This window comes from Ictalurus punctatus, chromosome 4 (assembly GCF_001660625.3).
Source record: "Ictalurus punctatus breed USDA103 chromosome 4, Coco_2.0, whole genome shotgun sequence".
Taxonomy (NCBI): Eukaryota; Metazoa; Chordata; class Actinopteri; order Siluriformes; family Ictaluridae; genus Ictalurus; species Ictalurus punctatus.
In genome coordinates, this window is record NC_071284.1 from 6,100,807 (window position 1) to 6,123,246 (window position 22,440).

At 39.9% G+C, this 22,440-nt stretch overlaps 2 protein-coding genes across 7 annotated transcripts in view; one reads left to right on the top strand and one right to left on the bottom strand.

Annotated features, from left to right (window-relative positions):
* Positions 1-2,634, top strand: part of rasgrp4 (RAS guanyl releasing protein 4) — a 26,163-nt gene extending 23,529 nt beyond the window's left edge. For all 4 annotated transcript variants that reach the window (XM_017465680.3, XM_017465681.3, XM_017465682.3 and 1 more), the window contains one exon: positions 1,591-2,634. In XM_017465680.3, the coding sequence (XP_017321169.1) occupies positions 1,591-1,701 (111 nt within the window). In that variant the 3' untranslated portion in view covers positions 1,702-2,634. The remainder of the gene's footprint in view (positions 1-1,590) is intronic.
* On the bottom strand, positions 2,116-21,870 carry hnrnpul1 (heterogeneous nuclear ribonucleoprotein U-like 1). 3 transcript variants are annotated; one of them, XM_017465675.3, is made up of 16 exons: positions 21,699-21,870; positions 19,716-19,920; positions 19,260-19,445; positions 16,945-17,152; positions 16,764-16,837; positions 16,465-16,604; positions 16,011-16,110; positions 15,775-15,887; positions 15,418-15,684; positions 14,976-15,098; positions 12,964-13,092; positions 10,136-10,304; positions 8,459-8,716; positions 8,065-8,213; positions 7,803-7,982; positions 2,116-5,322 (listed from the first exon to the last, which is right to left on the bottom strand). In XM_017465675.3, exons 2-16 carry the CDS (start codon positions 19,897-19,899, stop codon positions 5,215-5,217), a joined length of 2,388 nt encoding a protein of 795 aa, XP_017321164.1. In that variant the 5' UTR covers positions 19,900-19,920; positions 21,699-21,870; the 3' UTR covers positions 2,116-5,214. The 3 variants fall into 3 exon arrangements, with proteins under 3 accessions (XP_017321164.1, XP_017321165.1, XP_017321166.1); XM_017465676.3 differs by lacking the exon at positions 21,699-21,870 and adding an exon at positions 21,373-21,440; XM_017465677.3 differs by lacking the exon at positions 21,699-21,870 and adding an exon at positions 21,414-21,437.
* Positions 21,871-22,440: the final 570 nt, after the last annotated feature.

Sequence of the window (22,440 nt, forward strand, 5' to 3'; positions counted from 1 at the left end):
AAACGTGGATTTCAACTTTACAGATGTTTGGAGTTCCAGAAATTTCGACTGGTGGGCTGAAGAGCATGAAGGGAAAATTATTGCAGCGTAATGTGATAATATTATGGACTAGGGGGTGTAAGGTTATGACACTACCTGTATCTGTGTACAGATTTAAACCTGAAGTGGACGTGGCGTAAACTGTAAGGGTTTTTTTTTTTTTTTTTTTTTTTCAGCCAGTGGGAATCACTGGAAAGTTCATAATTATTATTTTTTTTAATCCCACTCGTGCAGTTATTATTTCCCTGTTTGTATCTGCCTGTGATATTTCTAATGAATTTAATTGGTTCTATTTCCCAAAGTATAAACAAACTAGAAGCCAGTATAAACCACTGTAACCCACACCAGGCAGCTACTAAGGATTAATGAATAAACCTTGCAAATGCATCATGCAGCAACTCCCGTTCATGCTGATGAACATTGTCTTTCTTTATCGCACATGCTTTATACCTGACTGCTCACTCACACCTGCAGGCTTCGTGTCTGACCACTTGCTCACGCCCGAGAGATTCCTAACTAAATCAAATGAACAACCTCCTGCTCGCAGACCCTTTTTCCTGCGTCCCTTGTCCCTCTAGACTCAACCAGAAGCCCTGGCAAGCTTGCTCATAAAAATTACAGTCAAAAATAAACACGAACACCGTGACTCCTATGAGTATCTGTAGTTATATCCGTTTAGAACAAATGATCTGTTCATTCTGAATAATATATTCAGTTACATCCCTGTTATAGATGCAGGAGTAAGAGAAACCCAGTTTAAGATAAAGTAACCGGTTTTAAAAAACCGGCTAATTTTAACCTGCCTTTCAAAAGGTAGTTGTGCAAAAAAGTTCCTATTTATTGATTTGTGTTGTTTTTGTACACTGTTATTTATACCATCCTGTATGTGTGTGTGTGTGCACATATTACTCTTACTCTACAGTAAAAGTACCTTGTATGTAGTTTTGTGTATAGAGTACGTTTGTGGTTTTATATTTTCTCCGGTTGTACCGTCACTGTTGCATACCGAAACAAACTAAATATACACCCACTGGCCACTTTATTAGGAACACCTGTACATTCATGCCAAGACGGATATAGTAACTGTTACTAATCACTCTTTACAACCGTGGTGAGCAGAAAAGCATCTCAGCATGTGCAAAACATCAAATCTTGCGGTGAATGGGCCACAACAGCAGGAGACCGCGTTTGGTTCCACTCCTGTCAGGCAAGAACAGGAATCTGAGGCTACCATGGGCTATCACCTGGTCTTTTTCTAATGTTCAACTGTCCAGTTTCAGTGACTTTGTGCCCATTATAGCTTCAGATTCTTGCTCGATTTGAAGCTTCTGTTGAGTTTTCTGGCCCTGAAATTGCCTCCTTACCCAGATAACAGGCAGATAATGTGCTGGCCATTTATGTTTTTTTTGTTTTTTTTTAAACAGATCAGATGAAGCTACTAAACAAACGTTTTGTTTTTTTCATTGCAAATGCAGGCAGCAGAGAGCTCGAAAAAAAAAAAATGACAAACCTCGTCTTTAAAATCACCTCTCTTGTCCTGTATTGTTCCAGAGTGCCATACTGCCAATCAGAATGAGAGGCTCATCTGCACCCAGCTCTTTCCTCCAGGAGAAAATGGAGGAGCTCCAGTTAAACAAAGACAAACGCAAGGAGCCAGACTGAACTCCGGTGCATGGCCAAGACAGAAAAAGACTGCGCCTCAATTTAGCATTTGGGAATTGACTGTTTAAACACATTGAACACATATTTCATTACATGTAACAGAGAACCGAACTGTGCACACACCTTCTACAGATGCATTAATGTTACGAAAACTTGAGTGGGAACCATCGTGATATCAGCCTACACCTTCAAAGCCATTTTGGACGAGAACAGAACCGAGAGATAATCACCAGCATCCACTGCCAATATATATGAATATTAATGAATATTTCTACAGAAGCATCCAAAGGTGGACTATCAGAGTACTGCTTTCACCACTACTGCCTGCGTGTAAGAGTTAAGGACTTTCCTATGCACCTCTACACCACCCGCACGATTAAACCACAGGGAGAAAAAAAAAAAAGGTGCTTACTGCCACAGCTGTGTTCATGTGTACCAAAAAAGTTTGACATTTAGCCTTTTGTGTTCACACTGACGCCTGTGTTTTGTACTGTGAATTACATCGAGATGTGTTGAGGATGTCGTCTGTGTCTCGTGTCATAGGAATGTAAATCACTCTGGCTTGCCAAAAGTCCATGTCGGCTGGCGCTGTACTCCCATAATGCATCACTTTCCCTCAGAGTAGGGAAGAAGGCTACTGAATACACTGAGCCAGTGGGGAATGCAGGAAATGAACACTGTGGACTCAGTGTTTGTTTGTTTGTTTGTTTTTTAAATGTTTCCTCTAACAACATTCCACCGAATGTATGTTTCCAACTTGAATGTGTGTCTTACTAAATCCTGAACTTAGGCTGTAAATATTTATTTATTGAGAATGTATTAATATGAATCTACAGTATTTTTCACCTTAGAGCACTGTCAGATTTCTGGTCATGACTGTGGAGGGGGGAAAAAAATAAATAAATCAAAAATAAAGACATTTGTTTTACTGTGTGTTTGCATTAAATGTTGAATGACAACTACAAGACACGTTTTATTCTATGGATCGAGCAATGCCTACGTGTGGGGTTTGTACAGTATTTCTGAGACTCGAGAGGTTTTGCGTTGTGAATTTATTTTCAAAACATGAAAAACAAAACCGCACGATAAGACCCTGTGAAAAATTGCTCAGGATCAGCATTATCAACGTTGCTAAAATCTTTCCAATTACTGAAGTGAAATGTCAAAAGTCAATTTTACAATAAAAACAAAACAAAACAATGCTTTCCATTTTAGACAAGACCTGACAGACGGTTCAAAAAAAAAAAAAAAAATGAAATCACGTCACAGACCACATGTTTTCGGCTATGCCATTTATGAACCGTAATCATTTACAATGTATGTACCTGTGCTAAATTAACATTCCACTTTCCCTAAAGGAAACCTCCACCCTGAAACATATTAAATAGATATTTAAATGCTTACATGAACGGATTTGTGATTCTCGTGCTAATTTGTTGGTTCCTAGGGTCTACTTGTGAGAAGACAGTGGCTTGTGAGCCATGCTGATGTCACAGGTGGACACTGCAAGTGCAGTTACAGTGGTGCTTAATAGGAGAACAAATTTCAGTGATCTCAAATGTAAGTGAGAACGCTCATATTTCGCGGTTAGTTCCTAAAAACAAAAAAGAGAAAGAGCTTCGTTTCACTGTATACATCCACTGCTCACCATTTCCAAGCAACATCATATTAACGAGAAAGCCAATACAGGAGTAGGCAACAACAACACACTTGCTCTTCGCTTGGGTAGTTTCGTGAGCTACGAGATAACAAAGCTGACGGTGTTCGAGGATGTATTAGCATTAATGTTTACATTTATTCATTTAGCAGACACTTCTATCCAAAGCGACTTACAAATGAGGAAATACAAGCAAAGCGAATGGAAAATGGAGAACAATACAAGTGGAGAACAATACAAGTAGTGCTACCATACACGATTTTTTAATTGAGTTCTAGAGCAGCAAAGTGCGCAGAGTAAGTTTTTTTTTTAAAGGATAATGTGGGGTTGGCGTTTTAGAGGTTAGTTACGTGCTCACGGAAGAGGTGGGTCTTTAGCTGTTCCACCACTGAGGGACGGTTAGAGTGAAGGTTCTGTAAAGGAACTTTGAGCCACGCTGAGTAGGCATTACTAAGCGTCGGATAATTGTTAATCAATCGCAGAATGCGTGAGGGGAACGTAAGCCTCAAGGAGAGTGTTGAGGTACGGGGGTGCTGTTCCAGACAAGGTCTTGTACGTGAGCATCAAGGCCTTGAATTTGATACGGGCGGCTACAGGAAGCCAGCGGAGGGAGATGAAGAGGAGTGTGACATGGGTCATTTGGGCTGGTTGAAGACGAGACATGCTGCTGCATTCTGAATGATTTGAAAGGGTTTGATGGAGCTGGCTGGGAGGCCCGAGAGTAGTGCGTTGCAGTAGTCCAGTTTTGGTATGACAAGGGCCTGGACTAGTAGCTGTGTAGCCTGTTCAGTGAGATAGGGTCTGATTTTCTTGATGTTGTACAGAATGAACCTACAGGACCATTGAACAGAGTTTGAGCAGACTGGCACCACTATCAGCAGGTCGTCGAAGGGCATTGTGGATAACGTAGGAAAACAGTAACCCAAGTGAAAATGGACCAGTTGAAATCGTTTAACTATAAAGATTAATATGCCGAGTAGTTCAGGGTGGATTTTTCCTTTAACATTAAACCGTAATTGTTTTATATTAACAGACACAAGCAATGCATGATGCAAAGTGGTGATGGAATTAGCTAAATAGAAATGAAAAGATCTTATATCTTATATTCATAATGTACAATTCAAACTAATTACACAAAAACTCTTCTTTCTTGAAGGGCAGTGGTCGCTCAGTGGACTGAGACTTACAGCTGCACAATAGATCATTTACTAATCGTTATCACAATAATAATGCTAAAGAGGACACAAACACAAACATAATTATTATTATGTTTTTTTTAGTTCTGTGAGCACTGCACAAAATTAAAGAGGGTCTGGATAATATTCTAGGGTGATTGACGGGGGGGTGGGGGGGGGTGTTAAATCAATGCAGGTCCAGCTTTAACCTTGACATATCCTCAAATATGTTTTAGACTACTAAGTATACTGTGATTGCAATCTGTAACTATAATATGCTGCTTGTCCATATGTGCAGCACTACCCCTAATTTACTGTAAGGTTAAGATTTCAGGACTGCCAAAGAGCCACCCAAAACCCTTAACCCTCACCTGCCCAGCTGTACTTTTACATTGGATTCTGCTTCACTTATAAGTCGCTTATAAGCTAAATTACAATATAAAAGGTTTTCTGCCTGGACCAGATCATCAGCATTTCTCAAACGAATCCAAAATGCAGCATACACCCTGCTAGGATGACTAGAATGGCTGGAGAAGACTGGATATAAAGGGATAAGGTCATGATAAAATAGGATGAGTGCTGATGCATGCAGGTTCAAGAATGATTACATGAATTATAAGAATGTCGCTGGATCTCTCACATTCACACACACACACACACACACACACACACACACACACTTCACTGGCCCTGGCTGTTGCCCTGTTGCCCAGAGTAGTTGCCATACTGGCTGTAGTACTGGTTCCACTGGCTCTGGTTCTGGTAGTACTGTTGCCACTGCTGGGCATACTGGCCAAAGAGAAAGAGAGAAACAGACAAAGAGATTATTGAGCTACAAAGCTTAAGTTCTGTTTGAGTAAACATTTGCTCATTTCAAATTTCTACTAATAGTGTGGTTGTAATGCTATTCGGACAAGATAAGCTTTCCAGATGCATGTCTGTTAAAGGGGTCATATTTTGCCTTTTAAACATTTTAAACCTTCATTATTTTGTTTATTAGGTGTAATATAATAGGTTAATGTGCTTTAATGTTCAAGAAACGCATTATTTGTCACATACTGTACATTATTGCAGTACTTCTATTCCCAGGCTGCCTGAAACACTCCGATTGAGTTCCGTTTTCTCCAAAACCCGTCCTCTACAAAAGCTGACCCGTTGCATTGTGATTGGCCAAAAACCTCAAGCGTGTCGGAAATATAACGCCCCTTGAGTTAGCTTCAGCCTCCGAGGATTCTAAAGCAATTCTAAGCTCCTACGCGACGTCATTGGTTTTACCGTACAAGTTCGAGCCCGAGTCAGATTCGGAAAATGTGGATGATCAAACGGAAGCAACTTTACAAGCACGACTTGAGCAGAACGTTTGATAATGGTAAGTTTTTATTTTGTAACTCTCTTACCTTTCAGATATGATGTAAATTCCTCTGGCCCGCCGGCACCTTGTTAAGTGAAGAACTATGCTATGTACACAGCATCTGTGTGTACATAGGTACTCATGTGATATATCTTTGGAAAGCTAGGATTCTTCTGATATAAACCGTTTCAAGAAACAATCACATCAGCTACAATCAAGGTCCCGGTTCACCAGACCACCGACATAGCAAACTTTAGCTAGCACGTTAGCAGAGGGCTACTACACAAAACTCTGCATTTTAACAGTCAATAGCAGATACTTCATAAAATAATCACACACATTTACAGGTTCTGATTCGTAAGCACAAGACTTTCCGAGTAAACTGGGAATCGCCACACTTTTCAGGAACAGTGTTTGTGTGTAGCCTGCCTTGTACTCGCACAGGTTCAGGAAGCTGTCCTCCGTAAAATGTGCTGTGCACAAGCAAACGTTTGGGTTGTACTGCTCAGGAATAGCGTTATGAATAAACAGTAACCACTGATTCCTAATTTAATAGGCCAAACAAAGGGGTTTTGCTTTCGCATCGAAACACACAGCGGCTCCACGACATGGCGCCAAACAATTCACTTCTTTCTTCGTGGCTGCCTTTGGGCGGGATTATGCAAATATTTCACAGTGACAGACGTTTGCGGAAGTAATATCTGCACTTCGAACGAGATGTTTTGGGCAGGTCTGGAGCAGTGTTCTCTGTTAGATAGAATAAATCCCTTTGGACGAGACTATGAGCTTTGTAACTTTGCACAGACAGATACATCACACACTAAAGGTGAAGGAAAACATTCCAAAGCATAATATGACTCCTTTAAGTAATGTTGCTGGAGGAGGTCTGTAGTAATTTTGGTTCACATGGGAAAACCAATCTCTATATAAATGACAAATATGGGAGTGTGCTCACAATATACACATTGTCGAAACACTAACAAATCGATGCGTACTACTGGCCAAGGACATAATACCCATCAAAACGGCTGAAAACGAGGGTTTAAAGCAGGGGTGTCCAATCTTATCCGGAAAGGGCCGTGTGGGTGCAGGTTGTCATTCCAACCAAGCAGGAGCCAAACAGAAGAAATCAGTATGGGGGCAAATACTTTTTTCACAGCACTGTGAAACTGAGTTTAATACAGACTACTTGCTTTGTCCTTTAATATAGTGGCTTGTTGAAGGGCATGTGGTCGTGCTTGATCGTTAGTAGGTCACATGACCATAACATATGTAGGCTACACCTGTGCTAAGAGCTCAATAACATAAACCCCCTGGAAATGTCACTTCTCTGACAAGTCCCTTTAAATGTCATCTGCATTTCGTTGCTCTGTGTTTTAAACTCAGCCAATACTTGGTTTCGGTTTGGTTTCAGTAGGAGGTGAAAGAAAAGAGCTGTTTATAAAAAAAAAAAAAAAAAAAAAAAAATACAAGTTCCGTAACCCCCGAGTAAGGATTTATTCTATGAATTATTAAAATATTAGGCCCATTATTCAACTAGTCATATATTCTGGCTAGTTATTGGAGCTCTACTTCCTGAGCTTTACACCACATGAACTGGTTGAAGTTGTCAGAATTTAAAGGCCTATTTTAATAACTATAAGAACTCAATAATACAGATTTATTACAAATAATGGTGGATTGTGATCTCCACTATTGTAACTAAACTGGAAAATGAAGCCCCCCCCACCCCCGGTTATGCTTCATGGACCCGATTTTGAGTCATGAATCACTGGTCATGACAGTAACACAAGGGGAAATGAAAGTATTAAAATAAATAAGGTTTTGTAAATATGTTCCAAACACATGTGCACATACTTGCCATGTTAATAACGGAGATGAAGGAGACACACTGGGTATCATCTGTCTTGGGTCTTACCTGCTGGTACTGCTGGTTGTAGCTCTGTTGCTGGTTGTACCCAGAGGCTTGATTATCACTGTAGCCTTGTCCATACCCAGGATACTGGCTGTAATTCCCATAGTTGTAGCTTCCTTGGTTGTAGTTGCCTTGGTTATAGTTGCTCTGGTTGTAGTCTTGGTTATATCCTTGGTTGTAGCTCTGCACGGATCACATGAAAGATTTCCACATTGTAGAAAAACATCAGTAGAGAACCAGGGTATCAGAGATGGACGACTCTTACCTGGTTGTATCCATCCTTACTATAGGAACCTTGGTGGTTGCTGTTATAGCTTCCTCCATAGCTCTGGTTACGGTTGTAGCCACCTCTCGAGCTGTTGTCTCTGTAATTCCCACCCCAGCCGTTCTGGTTGTAGCCTCCACGTTTAAAACCTGACCAATACATGCAACTCCATCAAGCACTGACACTCATGACATACAGGATGTTTGATTTTATGAAATAATTACTCAAAGGGGTGTGTAGCAGTGGGTAATATCATAAAACATGAAGAACATTTCTACGATACATGATATGCATGATGGTTAGGTTTAAATAAGTCTCAGCTTAATAGTTATGAACACTAAAAAAAATATTAAAATAATATTTGATCAAATATAGGCTGAAAGAGAGCAAGGACCTGGTCTGTATCCTCCTCCAGAGCCGCCACGGATCTGATAGCCTCCTCGTGGACCTCCACGGTTGTCATAACGCTGGAAGCTGCTGCTTTGGCCGCGGTAACCCGTCTGCCGGTTATCGTAGCGTTTTTCAGGTGGAGGCGCAGCCTGCCGGCCCTCCTCGTTGTACTGCTTCACCATCTTTTCTGCTTCGTCTCTCTGCAGCTCAACGAAGGTCACCTCGTCCAGGAAATCTCCAGACTCCGGCAGCACAAAGTTAGCTTCGAAAGGACATCGGGCCGGAAAGAAGAGGGAAAGCAGACGGGACACAGAGAGAAAGGGAGGGAGAAAAGAGTAGCAGAGAAGGGAGAAGAAATGGTGGGGACAAGTAGAGTCACACCACCAGGAGACAGAAAAATCTTAATTAATATCATATAACAGTAAACATTTCACAACACCCTTTATAAAAATAAAATAAATAAATAAATAAAAACAGGTGACAACACAATCATGTAGAGATGAGAACATAAACAATAAGACCTGGAGCAAACATGGCCTCTCAGAAAGGATGGGATTCAATACTTGCTCTAGTTTACATAGACAGGAATAAGTGAAAACATCAAATGATCCAAATAGGCAAAGGTTTTAAATTGAAGAGATGGCAGAAATGAACACTGCCGCTGCAAACCAAGAGTTAACTCAATATGAAAAAGTATGAATAAGCCAGGAAGATATTGTTGGATATTTCAGTCAATTTGAAGCCAGATAATGGTACTGATTAAGCCTTGATCATCTGCTCAGTTTGCAGTGCTTCAGCAGAGAAGGAGGATGGGGAGTAAGGGGTGGGCGATATAGCCAATACCTTAAACCACAATAGTGCAGACAGTAGCCGTGTATGATCATACACGCATTTCTATGGAAAAAAATAATCAGATATAATAAATGACAGATTCGACTTAAATCAATTTCGTGCAGCTTAACGAGCCCAAGGCGGCACATATGAAGAATATTGCGTTTGTCTGTGTAAGGTTATCTACACTACAAATAAAATCAGAAAACAACAAAACCTATATTTGCAAAATAGCGAATGTTTTATTATACTATTAAATGGCCTATAGAAATCTCTCTAAACCTTCAGTAGACAGTTTTTTTTTTTTTTTTTTTTTAAATACAAAATGGAGTAATCCCAGTTATGCCAGCAATTACAATTTTAAAATGTATTAATGAACAACACATCATGGTTATAGTTACATTTAAATGTTGTAGAATGTCTGCAAGACAAGTTAGTTCCCCTTATCACTTACATTAAAAGCAGCTTTTAATGTAAGTGATATTACATTAACCCCCCCCCCAACGCTTGTTATGTTACCGAGACTGGAGTGTCCACCATAACATACCACACGAATGAGTTCCTACTATGAACCTGAACTGCAGTTATAAACTGCTTTTACTGGTATACCGCCCACCACTAATGGGGAGGGGTGAAAAGAGAAATAAAATTTTTTAAATGTTAAAAAAACAACAAAAAAAAAATAAATCAAACTTAGGTCAAGGGCCTAACAGACAGAGTTCTTAGTTCAATGATGAAAGGGGTAGGGGGCATCGTCCAAGTTTGACTACAAACAAAAACATACAAATAGTTGAGCAGAGATCTTGAATCTGTTTGAAAAGTGGTTTGCTTTTGTCCACTGCATTCCTACCTTTCATTTCTAAAACAGCATGATCGGGCACATCCTTCCCTTCCACATCAGTTTGCTTTAACGTTCGCTCTTTTAAGTCCTCGTCCGTGGGACAAATTACAATAGCCTTGCGTTGAAACCCTTCAAAGGGACGCATTTTTCGTCTCTGGGCTGATCCATATACATTTGTCTAGCAATGGTGACAAGAAAGAAGTAGAAGCTGTTCGTTATTGTTACTTTGTGTTCTGGTTTGGGCAACGCGAAGCCTGCAATGATGAAGTGAGAGTGGCGTTTTTCCTGACGAGCTACTGACAGCCTCTCACAACTCCGCCGACTTACCTTCCGTATCTGCTCATCCGCACCTACGACACAGCTGATAACTGGGACCCTTTCACAGTTCTAAAATTCAAACAAAGCTGAATCTGAAATGGGATGCACATTGATTTAAACTCTCTTCACACTACAACATACTTCAGCACCACTTACTGAACCTTAAAGCATCGAAATGATAACTAATATAACTATACTAAGATTTTATTTAACAATCCTTGGAAAATAAGGCTAAGACCAAGGCTCCTACTAAGTCTCACATTAAATACCATTGACTTCATTAGTTTTGTTTAAAACCCAACAATTTGCAAAGACTCTGGAATCAGAGGTTGCAAAAAAAAAAAAAGCCTGATTTATATTTCTATGAAGTGTATCTGTGAACAGATGTTCATCCAGGTTTCTGCCAAAATCTTTCTACGTAATGTAACGAACTACGTGGCGGCAGCCGAAACAACAGACGGCAGAAAGTCGACCGAACAGATCCTTCGAGAGCCCGGATGACCCTATCACAGCTCACGATACTGAGGATCACACGTTTGTTTACATTTTCACCTAGAAGAAGACGTAGCATAAAGAGTCGTAACAGAAATGTTATAAACTAGCTCCTTTTTTGCAATACCACATACTTCCTCATTTGCGTCAATCAGCTTTTTCGTTAGCCAAAACATTATTAGCATTCGGTCTAAGAGTTTCCGGCTATTGAAAGAAAAAAAAAATCTATCAGTTTATTTCTTTCATTATAAGGAAAGAGCTTGCTTAGCAATGATTAAATGCCATATGTTTATATTTTGCCTCATTCGCCCAAATGAGAACATTAGAAAATCTTGTGGGTGGGTAGAAAAACAAACCACGAGCCTGAGATGGAGATGTCGAAAAAAGTACCAATCCCAATAGTATTGGATATCCAGCTGCTAGCTAGCCGACATTATCGGTCATTTTAATGTAAGTAATATACGCTAATGCAAGGGACCAAATGAAAACAAACAGCAGGGCTGCAATCTCAATAAGAATTTCAGATCTGTGTTGCAAAATGCACGTGTGTTCATGAGACTCGACTGTCACTTCTAGCCCAAAACAACACGGTCGATCATCTCATCAACGGCGGCCTTTTATTTATCATAAAATAAGATAAAGGATAATCCATAGCTAGTTGTGTGTTACAGGATTTAATGCATGATGTGGAGGTAAAAAACCACCCGACACATGGTCAGAGAACGGTTAATTGTCATGAGTTATTTTATATATATTGTTAGATGTAGAATTCTACCTACTCTAAATCACACACAGTTGTAAAGTAGTGCGATAAGATTATATTTATTTGAATTGATTATGGTAAATAGTTAATAGAGAGAGAGAGAGAGAGAGAGAGACACGTGTGTGCGAATTACCTGCGTCTGTGCCGCGTCTCTACTAACAATGAAGCTGTGAGTTTTACTACTGTATGCAACTATAACTGTATGTTACTATGGTTACAGTTGTTTATAGGCAGCGCATTAATTGAGAACAGTGATTAAACTGACCGGAACTACCTGTGGTATATGTTTTAACGCACACCTTCTGTCCAATCAGAATAGAGTAGTCGGACAGACTCCTATAAAACGCATTTATCATGAGGGGGATAAAAATATTGGGCGAGATCTCGAGATGAACTGAACTTAACAATGCTATTCCTGGAAAGAATTTATGGAGATGCAAGTTCAAATAAAAGTCTGGGTCTTTTCTCCTTCACTATCATGGGAAGACTAAGAGACTAGGAGACATTTTGGCTTCAAAACTGAATCCTGTTATTATTCTGACTTCACAGGGCAATTGTGGTCTATTATCTTTTATTCAATACTTTTAAAAATTACATGTAATGGTGCTACAATATGCTGAAAGGGTCCCATAACTCACCGTTACTTACCTCTCCAGCATTGGTGCTTCTGTCCCATAGACATATATATACACACATACACTACTTACCTGAATAAACTTACAGTTCCAAAGGTCAAGCCAAAGCACCACCATCGGACCTTACTTACCTTACAAACCAGACGAGTAGCTCCTACAAATCTAAAAATGTTAGTTTTGACTTACCTTGGTGCTTTACCAAAACATTAACACTTAACATTTCCAACTGTACATGATACTGCAGGTTACTTCTGGTAATTACCAAAGCAACAAAAGTTGTTTTTCTTACTCACCAGGCAGAGCTTACTTGTCTCTCAACATCTTAACACTGTAATGGATCTACTTGTATGGTATTGAAAAGGCTCACAAGACAATATACAAAAGTATGAGGAAATAAAGGACGCTGAAAATACTGCAGCAGTAACAGCAATCACTTTCCTCTCGTGTTACAAAATAGCATTTCTTTACAATACAGGATCAACAAAACTAAGAAAAGAGAGGCTGATGCTTCTTCTACTCTATCATATTTTGGCTCCCTGAAAGATAAATAAATAACGCATTAGAAAGATGGCATTAAAGGTCATCCACAGTTTTGTCTTGGTAGAGGATTATGAGGCTGGAGGCAGTACCTGGTCCAGAATGTAGTTGCGTTTCTTGCGGGCGGCGATCTGGATGAGTCGGTTCAGACACTGCGTGGCTTGCTGGATGAGAATGTCCCAGCGACCTGCGTAATTCCTCTGACGCCGCAGACCCATCACCTACAAACAATATACACACAGCCTTCAACATTCAGGATTAGAGCTGCAACCACTAATCGATACTACAGTAGGTGGTCAACCAGAACATCTATTACCGCCGCGTGTACATACAAACCGCATGCCACGTGAGTCATTTGAGAAATTACCACCAGGTGGCGCAAAAGGCGGTGTGCAAAACGACTGGAATTGTGACGTTTTGGTTTGCAAAAGGAGACCAAATAAGAGAATAAAAAAAAAATTATAGTTAATGTAAATAAATAAAAAAAAAAAGTCACATGGATGTCTCACACCTCCAGGATTGGGGGTTCGATTCCCACCTCCGCCATGTGTGTGCGGAGTTTGCATGTTCTCCCTGTGCTTTGGGGGTTTCCTCCGGGTATTCCGGTTTCCTCCCCCAGCCCAAATACATGCATTGTAGCTTGATTGGCATTTCCAAATTGTAGTAGTGTGTGAATGGGTGTGTGCGTGACCCAGAAAAGGATAAGCGGTATAGAAAATGGATGGATGGATTTAAACATTTTTAAAACTTTCCCACTGGCTCCCTGCAATTACACCACTGACCACTAGGGTCTGCGGACCACCGGATGAGAAACACTGCACTAGACTAGATAGAGGGCGCAGTGTATAGTGCGTCATTTGGGACACACCTTTAGTATTTACTCTCCAAAGCGTATTTTCAGAACAGAAGTAACGTAATGAGTAAATGTACCACGCGCAGACCAACTAATCGATAATGACATTCATTGACCACAATTTTCATAATTGATAAACTGTTTGTCGGCAGAGTGTGTACATAACTTCCCTACAATGGTAAAAAACCACCCACTCCTTTTTTTATATTCCCAATAAATCATAAACAGTGTCTCAAAATGAGCCGTTCACGGTTTCTATCTAATGTGAAATCATGTCGGAACAGGCCCCGCCCACGACTGGTGATGGACTCTGCCCTATTAGCTAGCATAGATCCTCCCATGAGTGAGCTGCACACAGTCTGTCATGTTCTCCACGCTGGAGCTGCTACAGTGATAAGAAGAATGTCTCAGTTTCGTAAGCTTTGGAAGTGTTCTATTGTTGGCCGTTAGAATGAACATAAGAGTCTTCACGTACTCCCAGCATCAGAGGCACTGAAGACGCAGTGGAGAAGTTTTATTTTTGAAGGAAATGTGTCCCAAAAAATAGTTAAAATCATACATGTTTGTGCGAATCATTTTACACCAGACTGCTTTGTGAATGAGGGTCAATATAAAGCAGGATTTGCTAAAAACTTGGTTCTCAAGCATGGATCAGTACCAGATGTTCATGATCCAGCTTCACATCCAGAAGACGTAAGTATCGCACTTTACATTTTGTGAATGTTTGCAAATCGCCTTTCCAAATGTGCTTGTCAGCAGATTCCACAGCTAATGCGGATAAAATCATGGTCTCTGGTTGTATTCACGGAGACCAGACCTATGTCGTTGTTTCAATTTTTAACCCAAAAACGCTTCCTGTCTGTGTGTAATTCATACATATATGGCTGAACACGGGAATTTATGGTGTCAGTCATATCGGTTCTCCTGACTTCTTCTTGGCGTGGTATCCCGAAGCACGAGCTATAAAGGCGCAGCCCGATTCCGGAAAGGGGGCGGGAAGCAGCAGCTCATTTGCATTTAAAGAGACACACACGAAAACAGTGTGTTTTTGCAACCACCCAAAAAGGTGCATTTACAGCATGGTATAATAAATGATCCGTGGGGTATTTTGAGCTGAAACTTCAGACACATTCTGGGGACAGCTGAGACTTCTATTACATCTTGTAAAAAAGGGGCATAACAGGTCCTCTTTAAAAATGTCACCCGTTATGCCGTGGAATCCAATCCCTATAACGGTGTAGTAAGGCTTACCTTCATCTTCTCCATAATGGCGTTGGTGCCGAGTATGTTGTATTTCTTCTCGGGGTTCGTCTCAGCATGCTTGGCTGCCCAAGTGGTTTTGCCACACGCGGGCAGACCAACCATCATCAAGATCTAAGACAAAGGTACAGCAATGTACAAACTATATGGTGTGTTTGCTCAGGGGAAAAAAAAAACCCCGCAATAGATAAGAGTCAGGACATAAAAAAAAAAAAGACAAAAAAACATGAAAGGTACACTGTTTTACCCTTACCCCTAATGTAATTTAATCCACATCATGTAATATATTGTAACGTATAATGTAAACCAGAGATGTCTAACTGAAGGCCTATACGGTTCCATTCGGAATGTGCAAATTTCGAAAAAATGTAATAAATAAATTACTGGAACAAACATAAATCTGACACAAAATGGGATTACCGATGGTACCAACCTCACAGTCAGCCTTGGTTGCAGGACCCACAGTGCCTCTGATCCTGTCCTCCACTGCAATAGTCTGGATGAACTCATATCCCTCTGGAGAAGGGAAGAAAGGCTCCTCCTTTTGGCCAAAGTTAAACTCCACAGCACAGTTCTTCACCAGGATATGAGGGAAAAGCGCTCGACCAGACAGCTCCTCCTTTCTGACCCGGAACGCTACATCCAACCACTTCCCGTTCTTCGAGAATGAAATCTCCACTTCATGACTGCTGTCAAAGTCCTGAAACATTAGCACATGGATATATGACCGCACACAATCGTTATGAGGAACGGTTAGGATTGTGTTCTCGGAAATACCTGCAGAACTCACAATATAGCATCCGACGACGTCGTTTTCGCCAAATTTCTGCCCGTAATCTTCAAATTTGCAGCTGGAGGATTTTTTTCCTGTTCCGCCGTATCCGTAAGAGAATGGCTCTTCACCTAAAAGTATACACGAGAAAATGAGCCATTTACACAACCTGCAAGAGAAAGATTTTAATGAAGGTAAATGTAAAGCAGTTTCTCAATTGTGTGTGTGTGTGTGTGTGTGTGTTTTCCACTCGCCAAGCTGTGTGCTGCAGGAATCCAGAGACCAGCCCACGCGCACTACATGTGGGTCAGGCTCACTACTGGGAAGATGTTTGACTGAGATCTCTTCTGTTATCTGCCACGACACACACAGACAAACATTTCAACTCCCACGGCCTAGTTTCAGCAGATCCTGTACTGTAACCAAATCCTGTAACCACTCTTTACAGCCGCGGTGAACAGAAAAGTAGGCATTTAAGGAGGCACAACACATCGCCTGGTCTTTTCCCGAACTTCAGATGTTCAGTTTGTGTGAGCCTGTGCCCCTGGAAGCTTCAGAGTCCTGTTCCTGGTTGACAGGAGTGAAAAGCGACATGGTCTTCTCCTGTAGTAGCCCGGTATGCCTCACAGTTCGACATGCTGTGCATTCTGTGATGCTTTCCTGCTCATTACGGTTACAAAGAGTGGTTATGCGGGATAACATTATTACCCTCATCTCGTAGCAGACACGGCCCTTGTTCACACCGTATGAGGCGCGTGCGCCGGACCACAGGTAAGCAAAGCCTTCGATGGTAAGAGGGTAGCCACTGTAGCGGTCTCGGGCAACTTTGAAGTGCAGATCGCAATTATCTACAAGAGAGGTAGGATCTCATTTAAGTCTTTTCTAAACTTCAGAAACTACAGTAGAAACTGTATTTAAAAGGTAGGTAATTTCCTACATTTATACTGCGACTATAATGTTTACAAAGACCGCACTCTATAGAAAAAGAGAGACAAAATGACACTAACAGGTATCAATGGCCACCAGCGTGTCATCAAAATCCTCCTCATCTTCTTCAGCTGGAGGTTGAGGTGAGCGGGACCTAGAATAAAAAAAACAAAAGTAGTAAACATAATCAACGTCTAAAACTGCCCTTTTAAAACAAATGGCTTATACCAACACACGTTCTGGGACAACCAAAATCCTCACCTCTTGTCCTCTCGATGCTCGTAGTAACTATATCCGGGGGCATCGTCGTGGTGCCTTTTGCGGCCGTGAGGTGCCTGGTTGTCCTGATGGGATGTGTAACGTGAAGCCTGCTGGGCCTCTTCCAACTCGCTGGCTGCTCCAGGGTCTTGCTGCTGTTCTGGCTTTACGTCATCCTCCTCCTTCACCTCACCTGGTAGTGCATTTTGCTCTGAAGACACAATAAGAGTCTCACGTCACACAGTTCCGTCTGAAAAGATTGGGACAACAAGGCCAATTAATTTGTCTTTGCTGTAGACTGAAGACGTTTGGGTTGGAGATCAAAGTAGAGGTCGACCAATTGATCGGTTCTGCAGGTTAATCAGCACCGATAACCGACTGCTGGATCTATTGGTTATCGGCAAAAATCCACAACGGTAGTTTTTCCCGGTTGAGTCCTTTGCAGGAGCGGTTGAGAAGTCATTATACAGTATGAGAGCGGCCTCTAGAGGCGAAATAGCACTGGTGCCTCATGGTGTTTGTTTTTGATACGAGAGACTACACTGTGCACGACGCGCGGGATACTTCAGATATGGGTTTAAAACATCAACGAGAACAACAACAAAAAAAAAAGAGTCACTGGGAGTGTTACTTTTCAGTTCAGTTTGTATGTATATCTTTTATTTACTTCAATGTTTATTAACGTTTTTATATATGTATGTATACGCACACCACCCGTCAAAAGTTTAGACACACTCATTCTTTATTTTTATTTTTCCCCACATTTTAGAATATTAATAAAGTCATCAAAACTCTGGAATAGCACAAACTATGGGGACTATACGAATTATGTTGTGATTAAAAAAAATCCAAAATAAAATCAAAATAATTTAGCATTTTAGCATCTTTAAAGTAGACCCTTTTTGCCTAGAATTTCCACAAATGTATTCTTGGCATTTTCTCAACCGATTTCTTGAGGAATCCTCCCGAGATGCTTTTTAAACTGTATTAAAGGAGTTCCCACCTACACTGGACTCTTATTGGCTGCTTTTCAGAATATTTCATCCGTTTAAAAAAAATATATATTTTCTGTAAATAAAATGTTAGTTTTCTAATGAAAGAAATTAATAGGTTGGCACAATTATATTTTTCTCTACAACATCGATTTCAAACAAGACATACTGTTTTAAACTTGCATTTGACTGTTGATGTCTACTTTTAATATTATTGTTGTCATACTTATTAACTTTGATCATTTTTTCCTGTGTACTGCTAATTTTGTGTACAGCGCTTTGAGAAGCTGCTTTTAAAGGCGCTTTATAAAAGAAAGTTTATTATTACTATTATAAAGTTCAGCAATATTTTACTTTGAGTGTTACTTTTCATTCAGTATCAATATTAAAAACTATCGGTTGATTAATCGGTTATCGGCAGGTACCGCCCAACTTAGTTATCCGTATCTGTAAAATCCACTATCGGGCAACCTCTAATCAAAAGATAATTATGAGAAGAGAGATTACAATTTCAGTTTTTATTTCCTGGTATTTATATGTAGATGTGTTAAACGTCATAGAACATAGCACATTTTGTATCAGACCACCAAACTTGTAGGTGAGCACAAAAAACAAACAACAATATGTGACTGACATGTTAAAACTTGTTCAAGTTTAAACAATAAATGGCTCTGAACATCGACTCTTGGTTTTAGGCTTCAGTTTCACCTGTGAAGTCTGCATTTGTTGTTAAAAAGGATAAGCCAACACGAAGATCAGAGAGCTGTCTATGGGAGAAAAGCAAGCCATTTTGCAGCTGAAAAAAAAGAGGGAAAAATCAATCAGAGGGGCATTACACAAACACTGGGCATAGCCAGTACAACAATTTCGAACATCCTGAAAAAGAAAGCAACCACTGGTGTACTGAGCAACAGACACCAAATGGGTCGGCCAAGGAAAACAACAACAACTACAACAACAACAACAACAGGTGATGACAGAAACATTGTGAGAGCTTTTCTTAAACTTTTGCTCACCTAAAAAAAAAGGAAAAAAAAAAAAGGGTGGTCTGATACAAAAGGTTCTATGTTTTATGTTGTTTAACACATCTAGATGTAAATACAAGGAAATTAATGCTGAAATCCTAAACTCTCATCTCATATCCATCTTTTGATCTCAAACCCAAATGTCTTTTGGGTTTGAGAAAAGTTTTGTACTGGTGCTATGAGGCTAAATTGTTTAATTAGTTTAACATCTTCGCCAACTTCTCAGACAAAATTGCAGTAATTAAACCTGTATTTCTATATCCGTAGATAAGGACACTGTAAAACCCGAACGCGATCTGACCTTCTGTGAAGACAGGCAGCATCTCTGTTTCAGGTTTGACTAGATGCTCCTCGACAATCTCCGCTCTGTTCACATCGTGATCTACGTCAGGGACGACTTTTGTCTCGTCTTTGATCTGAATGCCCTCGTCTTCCTGCCGTCCCTGGTGAGACACGTCTTCATAGCCAGGCTCCTCGTCACCAGCAACTGCACATGTAGAATAACATTCTCAACCTTAGATGCCCTGCTCACTGCCTGATAATCTCTGAACTTTTCAGGCCACAAGCTTCAGAATTCAAATCTGCAATCCGATTGGCTCTCCACACTTTTGAACTTTTGGCGCAAGACATACTGCACCGTGTAGACGTATTCACAACCGGTTCACAACTGGTTGGGGGGAGGGAGGAGGATCCAGATCTTATCATGTATTGTAGAAATGTTTTCAAGTATTGTGTGATGATATGTTTTTGTTATTACCTGCTTCGGTTTGCTGTCCATCACCAGGTGTGACTTCCTGTGCATCCTGTGCTGCTGCTTCGCTATCTAAAGCAGCCTTCAGTCTGTCCACCAGGTCCGCCTTCAGGCCACGGATGTCTAATCCCCTCTTCTGCAGCTCCTCCTTCAACTCGTTCACTTTTAGCCTTTTCACATCAATGTCCATTGCAGATTAAGGTAGAACCGTCTTCAAAATATGCACAGGGAAAAAGTAGAGGGTAAAGAACAATAACAACAACGCCATGCGACCTGTCAAACAGAATAACTATATACAATATATACAAACTATATAAATACTACGTATATACAGTTGTGCCCAAAAGTTTGCATACTCCTTACAGAATCTGCTAAATCTTAACACTGTTAACAAAATAAAAGCGATCATAAAAATCCCATGTTTTTTTATTTAGTTCTGTCCTGAATAAGCTATTTCACATAACAGATGTTTGAATATAGTCTACAAGTCAATAGCTGAATTTATAAAAATTACCCAGTTCAAAAGTTTACATACGCTTGATTCTTAATACTGTGTGTCGTTACCTGGATGATCAACGAAAAAAAAAAAAGACCTTTAAACAAAATAATTTACACCGATCATCCTGTTCAGAAGTTTACACCCCCTGGCTCTTAAAGTATCGTGTTACCTTTTTGAGCATCTGTAAACATTTAAACCTTATGTAATAGTCGTGTTCGAGTCCCTCAGTCGTCCTCAGTGTGAAAAGATGGATCAACATCATATAGCCGCTGTTGAAAGGGGTCAAATATGCAGAAGATGCTGGAAATGTAAAGAATGTGCAGGACCTGGAGGATTTTTCTGAAGAACAGTGGGTGGTTTAAATGCTCAGGACAAACAAGGGACTCGTGAACAACTCTCACAAAACAAACACGGTCGTGGATCATCCAGGTAACGACACACAGTATTAAGAACCAAATGTATGTAAACATTTGAACGGGGTAATTTTTTTAAAATAAATTTAGCGATCACCTTGTCTTGTAGACTATATGTAAACATCTGTTATGTGAAATAGCTTATTCAGGGCAGAACTAAATAATAATAATTTTAAAAAAACAACAACATGGGATTTTTATGATCACTCTTATTTTCTTATTAAGGTTTAACATATTATGCAAGGGGTATGCAAACTTTTGGGCACAATTGTATAATGCTAAATACAAACTATATATAACCGATCATTTCTGTAGAACAAAATCTGCCAACTATGTAGTACCTAAATGTCTTTACAAACAAACAAACAAACAAATACCACAATGTATCCACTATATAGTGCACTTATTTTACAGTGCTTATTAGTGCACTTATTTTACAGTGCTTCTTAGTGCTTATTTTACAGTCACGTATCTATACATAAGTGTACATATGAAACATTACAATTAAATGCAACATGCTAGTCTGCTAATAAATGCAGCCTAGTAAGTAAACCGAGTATGCTTAGCTAATTGTCGGGACAAAATGTACAATTTCGGACACGTCCCCCGTCTATAGCTCAGTAAAGCAGTATTAGCTAACGACACCTTCCTTAGTTGCATATTTAAAACATACTATAAACAAATATATTAGTTATTATAGCAATAAAATCACACCCTAGCTCGCTACTTGTACGGTTAGCTAACTATCTACCTAAACAGTTTCCATCACAACGGTCTGCTAACTGCCTCTACCTCATCATGTTTACCGTTACATCATAAGGCCGAGTCACAAACAACTATACAGTGTATAATACACAACCCCTATACAAGTGCCCTACGTAAGCTGAGAATAGTGTTTATCTACGCCCTACATAGTGTACGACATGTACAAAAACGACCAAATTGGAACACATCCACACAACACACCACTAGGTAGCGACCAACAACAATTAATGTGCGAAACATGTTAAGGGTGCTGTGCATATGCAAGTCTGCTGCATTAAATGAAAAATAAATGCATGAAGAGCAGGTTATTACCTTTGCAAAGTGTCAGGTTTAAGACTTCAGCCTCCAAAACAAGTGAAACGCGAGGTATTATTGAACAGCTACCGACTGAACAACATCTAGCTAAGCTAGCTTGCTGGCTAATGTAGTGCGGGCTCAGGCTGCGCAGTCGTCCATACTTGCGTTCTAAGAAGGGTACAACACCGTTTCAAGTATACGCAGATTTCCCGGATGTAACCTTTGCATACTTGATAGTAGAGTAGAATTCAAGTATGCATTTTTAAACGGTGGGATGAGTTTTAAACGTTTTTAAAGCTCTTTTTTTTTTTTTTTTTTACCCCAAATACCAATAACTTTTTTTTTTTTTTTTCTTCATTATGTTAACTACTCTGTGGTTGGCTTCTTATCTAAGGAGCATGTAAAATAGTTTTTATTATTATTATTATTGTATTTATATTAAAATGGATTATGTTGATGGCTGATCTGAATGTTGAATATTTTGTCGAACAATTTGAATTTTTTTTTTTTTTAAGCACATGTATGTACAAACATAAACAGGAAGATCCCTAAGGATGCTTGGCACTCAATTTTTCCATTTCTATCAGTACCTACCTTTCTCAGAGAAATATATTCTTTACACTATCTTAGAATTTCAGTTGCGTACGTACAAAACCTTTCAAAATACAGAACACTACAGGACCACACAATATGTTCAAACGCTTTCAATATAATCATAACGAAGATACAAGAAGAAGAAGAAAAAAAACAGCCAAGA

What these genes read in the sequence shown, in the direction of transcription:
- hnrnpul1 (XM_017465675.3), bottom strand. Translation starts at nt 19,899, where the DNA reads ATGGACATTGATGTGAAAAGGCTAAAAGTGAACGAGTTGAAGGAGGAG. An exon ending in GCTGCCTGTCTTCACAGAAG is followed by an intron (nt 17,153 to 19,259) that starts GTCAGATCGCGT and finishes TTGTGTCTTCAG; the next exon opens with AGCAAAATGCACTACCAGGT. An exon ending in GAGCATCGAGAGGACAAGAG is followed by an intron (nt 16,838 to 16,944) that starts GTGAGGATTTTG and finishes TTTTTATTCTAG; the next exon opens with GTCCCGCTCACCTCAACCTC.